This window comes from Pocillopora damicornis, chromosome 3, assembly GCF_964200805.1.
Source record: "Pocillopora damicornis chromosome 3, jaPocDami1.2, whole genome shotgun sequence".
Lineage (NCBI taxonomy): Eukaryota > Metazoa > Cnidaria > Anthozoa > Scleractinia > Pocilloporidae > Pocillopora > Pocillopora damicornis.
The window spans coordinates 2,920,673-2,926,835 of NC_142672.1; the positions used below are offsets into that span (position 1 = coordinate 2,920,673).

General features: G+C 37.9%; 1 protein-coding gene across 1 annotated transcript; it reads right to left on the reverse strand.

Annotated features, from left to right (window-relative positions):
* Positions 1–403: 403 nt before the first annotated feature.
* Positions 404–2,020, reverse strand: LOC149047832 (uncharacterized). Its single transcript, XM_089200959.1, has 3 exons — positions 1,878–2,020; positions 1,237–1,632; positions 404–964 (listed from the first exon to the last, which is right to left on the reverse strand). Exons 1-3 carry the CDS (start codon positions 1,977–1,979, stop codon positions 605–607), a joined length of 858 nt encoding a protein of 285 aa, XP_089057085.1. The 5' UTR covers positions 1,980–2,020; the 3' UTR covers positions 404–604.
* Positions 2,021–6,163: the final 4,143 nt, after the last annotated feature.

The following is a 6,163-nucleotide window of genomic DNA, read 5'->3' on the forward strand; positions in this document are numbered from 1 at the left end:
TAATTTTTTTCATTCTTTAAAGGTGATAAAAGGAGAGTAAGAGAAATCTGAGCGCGCTTCTCTTGCAGACATAGGTTATTTGCAATAAGGTTATATCAGCTTGAATGTTTTTGTGTGTTTGTTCGTTTTTTTGGCTTTTAAATAATAATTCGACATCCACTATTATTACTAGTACAGGACGAGTAAAGACTACAGTTCCATTTTGGAGTAGCAACAGGTGAACGTGAACTTTGGATTCGAAACCTAACATTTTCGGTGCGGAAAGCAGTTTGTAGCAGGACTCGCTCGTGGGTGCCCTTTTCTTTTTAAACTGACATAAACGATCAAATGTCAAGACATCATAAACGTCGTCTTTTAAATGACCTTAGCCTCAATACTGAAACACTCACCAAACACTCCTGGATTTTTAGTGAAAACCTTTTTATTTGCGAGTTGTCATGGCAGCATTCCCACTCGACATAGCTCAGAGGCGCAACTTTAAAATGCCCGATTTCACAGCTTTTCTGTAATTTATCCCGACTATTAAATCTAAAGTTACTGATTGTGCTATTGTTCTTATTCTGCTGTTAGATATTGAGCAATAAAACCATGGTAGTATACGACATTATGCCTGTGGGGGTGGTACTTCTTCCACGTAGATCTGGGACACTGAGTTCCAGCCTGTGTATGCGTCAGCAGATCCGACACTTTTACAGTTACCGACCCAGAATCCAACGCGCACAACACCTTTGTGGACTATCTCGCACACACCCTCGATATGACGGGGGCGGTGTAAATTTTTTTTGGCGCCATTTCCATGTACCATGTAGACTACGCCATCAATTGCAGCAGGAGCTGAGCACTCTGCGCCGTTTAAGGTAAAATACCATCGTCTGCAGCAATCATGGCAGTTATAGATGCGGAGGTTGCCACTCCAAAACACGCGCAGAGCTGTTTTGGCCGACTTTTTGATGAAAAGGCATTCCTGGAGAAATAAATGATGGTTAACTGTGAACAATATGAATTCAAAATGTCTCTGAGCGATATAAGTCCTAAATCGAGTCCAGTTTACGGATCCTTTAACTACTTAGGGTTTATCTTCACAGTTTCGTTCTTCTGCCACAGAAAATATTATTTTAGCTTGCTGCATAACTCGATCTTCTTTAAGTCAAAATTTGATAGGAATCGTCTATTCAAGCAATGATGTCAAATACAATTTTGTAAAATTGCAATTAATTGAAAGAAAAACTGAAATACCTTTATCAATCCAGTGTCCTTTCCATCGTTTAAATTTTTGAATACACATTGTTTCCAATTACTTCCCAGAGCTCCTGGAGGTCCCCGGAGGCCTGAGGCTCCCTGGCTTCCTTTATCTCCTGTATCACCTTTGGTTCCTCGTGGACCCTGTCGGCCTGTGGACCCTTGAGGTCCCATTTTTCCTGGAGGTCCCTGTGGACCTGTAAAGCCTTGGTTTCCTGGCTTTCCGGCGTCGCCCTTGTCCCCTTGTGGTCCCGTAGAACCACGAGGACCGAGTGGTCCTGCGATGCCCGTGGGTCCCGCGGGTCCTGGGCTCCCGGGAATACCTGGTATCCCTGGCGCGCCAAAAGGAGTACCATAAGCACAGGGTCCATGCGGTGGATATGGGTAAGCGCCCTGTGTTTAGAAAAAAACACACATAACTTTTGTTCATGGAAGAATTATAACTACTTTTTGTTTTAAGATCAGTTGTGACAAATTCATCTTTCTAAGAATCAAAGTGTCGGGCGATCTTTCTTCTGTTTTCAGTTTTCAGTGAATTTCTCCTTCACCAATCTCTTTTGGAATGAAACTGACTGACACAATCAGACAAGATGATAACGATAACAATGTTGGGATATATTTGGAAAGAATTAACTTACCATGTAACCATTAGATTTTCCGCCGCTGCTGCTGTTTTTTGCTGCATAGCAAAGAGCAATCAGCGGTAAAATCAGCCAAAGCACCTTAATGTGGGGCGTCATGTTCACACAAGCGTGAATGTTGTTTATCCTTCAACTGTAAATAGAGAGAAAATTTGGCAAAGCACATTACTTGCAGAAGGGTTACATGGGCTGGTTTTTTTGATTTGTTTCTGCTGTCTTCAGTGACACAAAACATGACACCCAATGAATCTCTTGATATGGTATTTAGAAGGATCTTAGGAGTTGAAGCAGTTCACCGTGATTCTCTGACCTCAAAACCAATCTGATCTTGAAAATAGTAATTGACTCACTGATAAAAGAGAAAACGCGAAAAGAAAATTTGCTGGTCAATTCACGCCACACTTAATAAGAGGAGCTTAATTATTCTCTTACCTTGTTCTTGCGGCTCTCTAAAAGGAAAAACGGTAAAAAAAAGAATTAACAGTATCACCTGAAATTGTGCGCTAATTTACCTCTACAGATACTAGAGAACTTTCTTCGTTCCACAGATGTAAGACCGGTGGAGAGAGCTCGTACCTTTTTTAAAGTGGCTAGCAGCAGAGTAAAATATTACACCAATTCTAAGCCAAGTGTTTTATAAGTCCTTCGAGTTGGCGGTCGTAAAAACATGTTTACAACATGACTAACTGTCGTATGCGTAGGATAAGACATGAAACCCGATTGGCTCGATCGACATCAATTCCACCAACCAGGTAACCCCTTAAATTTTGAGTTTAAATGCATTATCATGTAACTGATATGCCTCGAAGAAAATATGCTATGCGCTTGAATTTGAGCTTATTTTTGGAGGAAAATCAAATTTAATATTGTATTATTGGTTAAATAAACGATACGATTTACTACTGTTGACTCTACAGCGGTGCGTCGAAGATTTTTTTTTAATCTTTATGAATTTCTCAGCTTTTGGCCTCCGTAAGAAAAACTCGATCAGATTAGTTCGAATTAGAAATTTGATCCAATGGTCTGATTTTGAAGCCAGTAACTTTCCTCATTTTTTGTTGGATAACTCTTGAGGTCGTTTATTGGCGACAGATTTTTCGAAAATGTTGACAAAAAATAATTTGTTGCGTACAATTTGAATTAATGTTAAAATGAATAAAGGGGTAAGTTTCTAAAGAAACTGTGGTGCTGCGTCGGTGGGAGAGTATAGCAGGTAATTTAGTGTTAACAACTGGGTTGAAAACGTAAATTAGCCACCGTAAAGGGTAAAAAAGCTGACGTTTCGAGCGTTAGCCCTTCGTCAGAGCGATCGATCGAAGGCATTCTCGTCAAAACAAGATCTCGAAACAACTTATTAACTATGCAGAATTAGCGGAAGTTACTAATCACAAAACAAAAAATACGAAACAGAGTTAACTGACAGGGTTTCCTATTTAACTCTTGGTTATCTGTTAATTATTGGAATTGCTTAACCCTATTGAAGCTAAGATTATCGAAGCGGATCAAAAAATACTTGAGTTCAATAACCTTCAGACCTAGGTTGCCATTTCATTCTTTGGAATTTGTTACTGCTAAATTTTATATCTGTTTTTCTCTGGCTGTTTTCATTTTTGAGACAAATTCTGTTCTTAGTTGTACCTGCCTTTATATCTTGATTCTAGACAATTATAAATATTCACCACTTTAATGAAATTACAATTTAAGTCTCTTAACTTGGTTAGAAAAAAAATATTGTTTTCGTTTGTTTTCCGCTGTAAAACACAGGAAATGATAGAATACAAGTTACCATGAGCGGAGGCGAATTCGATTGGCCGATCGAAACAATAGCCTCTTGATCGATTTCTACTGAGGGGACCCGTGGTTCTAAAACAATTTATTGACGATAACTGACGGTATGGTCCCCGGAGAGGCTCAGTTTAAAAAGGAGGTAGGGTTACCAAGCTGGTTTTCAACGGTCGTGTGTCAAGGTTGATGTGGCCGCGGGCTGTTAGAAACCTCTAAATGAACAACTCGCTCAAATGGGCTCTTTTCATCAAATTAAGCGGTCAGATAACAAGTGATACACTGTGGAAGTAAGGTGAAGTATTTTTATTGAGAATTTGACGTATTTTTTTATTCCTTAGAGCGGTCGTAAATATTCCCATACAAACTCTTATAATTCCGCCATGACTGTTATTGCGCAAGATGATCATCTCACAGCTGGAGCTTGGGCCGCCTGTGATATCATTGACAAGTTCACTTAATGAAAGTAGATCATATTGGTGTAAACAAACAAGAAAATTGGCTGATTGCATGAATCGATTTACAGTGTGTCTGCAGTGTCTTAAAAGATGTCGTCAACTGTTTTAAACCTTGAATGACGAGCACCAAAATGTTTACTCTCAAGTGAACTTTTGTTAAACTTGGGTATAACTATTTTATAGCGAAACTCTCCTAGATATGGTTCTTTTACTTCTTTTCGACGGAATTTTACAAATGTAATTGGACTCCCGTTTAAGATTATCTGATTAAGCGTGAATGATCCCAATCTATATCACGAGAGACCTCAATTTGTATAGGCCCAGAGCCTGTGATTTTACTGTACGAATTTTTATAGGTGAAACATCCAAAATTGAAAATACATGACTATCGATTTTATAATGATACATCCTAAATTGAAAATACACGAGTGCCGGTGGGGGTGCGTTTTTTCCACTCATATCGAGTCCACTTTATCATCGCACATCAATATATCCTTTGTTAGCTGTGTACATTTTCAAAATCATTCTGCTCTTTTAACTTTATTTGCCTGTCAAAAGATGCTTCTTTGCGACAGAAAAATATCCCTCAAAACGTTTGAATTAATTGAAGGAAGAAAAAACAATTTACGCCACTACGTTTGACAACAAGATTGTGCATTGTTCGTTTTCTACCATGAAAAATTAAGTTTAATGATAAGATCGGATTACAAATGATTCGTAACGTGATTAATAGTCTAATTTTTCAATGGGAAAGGCCAGAAATTCGTTATTCGGTAGAATGATAAAAGACTTGTTCCTTGCCTATGAATTAAAAGATGAAATAATTCCTGTACATGAACTATCAAAACATCACTAATTTGAATGTTTTGTCGACGTTCCTTGTCTGATGGAATGAAATACACCGATAAAACTCGGGGTGTTCTTTCTTCTTGATATTATACAAGGCCGAAATTTGATTATCAGTTTCGTATTTTTCTCTCAGTTTTACGGCATACTTTATAGGAACTTATAGGGCAATCTTGAGAAATACATGCACCCAGTTTGCGCACTGGATGAAGCTTCATTCCTTTCGAATTCAAATGTTCTGTGATCGGTAACTATCTACATTTTTCGGTGAGGATACAAAAGATCAAACACGAACGAATAGCGTTCGGAAATAAATTGCGCCATATTCGCAATTCGTAACTGCGTTGTAAGACAAAGGTTCTTACAATAAAGGATTTTATGTTGTCCCTCAGATCTGCGTCATTCCGCCCCGAGCGCGAATGTGACTTAAGTGTGTTTTACACGTCGTCATACCAAAAACGGATGGAAATGAAACATCGACCGCGTAAGACGGTATCATCTGCACTTAACAAGGTGAATTAAAAAAAAAAAAAAAAAAAAAAGAGAGAAACAGCGCCCATCAGAAATGGAAAAGGTTCTGCATGTACGTTCAAATATTTGTTAGAGTGATGTGAGTGATTTCACTGCAACTAAGATGAAGCTTCGGGTAAAATTCTACAAATAAAAAGTACAATAACTTGATGTTAACTCACGACCTTGATGTGGCAATGAAAAGTTTTAATGGTGGGAGAGTAAGTTTCATGATTAGAAATTCTCCAGTTTTGAAGGGTATATGGTTATTGTGTGATTGGTAAATTTTGCTAAATGGACTTATGCCCCATTCACACCAAAGCTTAAACATGTTTAAAAGTTGTTTTGTTAAACACAGTTTAATTTTTTTTTTCTTCATAGAAACTATTTAGCCGAATATTTTTGACTTGAATGTAGCACATTGGAAATGCAAGTTAGCAAGTACTTGAATCCAATGGAAAATCAAGTTTTTCAGTTCTCTGTTTATAATTTTCATTCAATGAAAACCAGTTTAACAAAACATGTTTTGCTGGTGTGAATGGGGTATTAGTATGACCAATTGTCTAATTACAACTCTACAGAATAATTAGAGAGAAGTAAAGCAACTTATGCACCAATCACATCTGAGGAAATTGTAACTGTTATGATTCAGCCTGATAAGTTTCGTTACTATAATGACGTCTCCAC

Excerpts from the sequence above, each read along its gene's own strand:
- LOC149047832 (XM_089200959.1), bottom strand. The coding sequence starts at position 1,979 with ATGACGCCCCACATTAAGGTGCTTTGGCTGATTTTACCGCTGATTGCT. Across the intron at positions 1,633-1,877 it reads GAAAATCTAATGGTTACATG|GGCGCTTACCCATATCCACC; the intron begins GTAAGTTAATTC and ends TTCTAAACACAG. Across the intron at positions 965-1,236 it reads AGGACACTGGATTGATAAAG|GAATGCCTTTTCATCAAAAA; the intron begins GTATTTCAGTTT and ends TTATTTCTCCAG.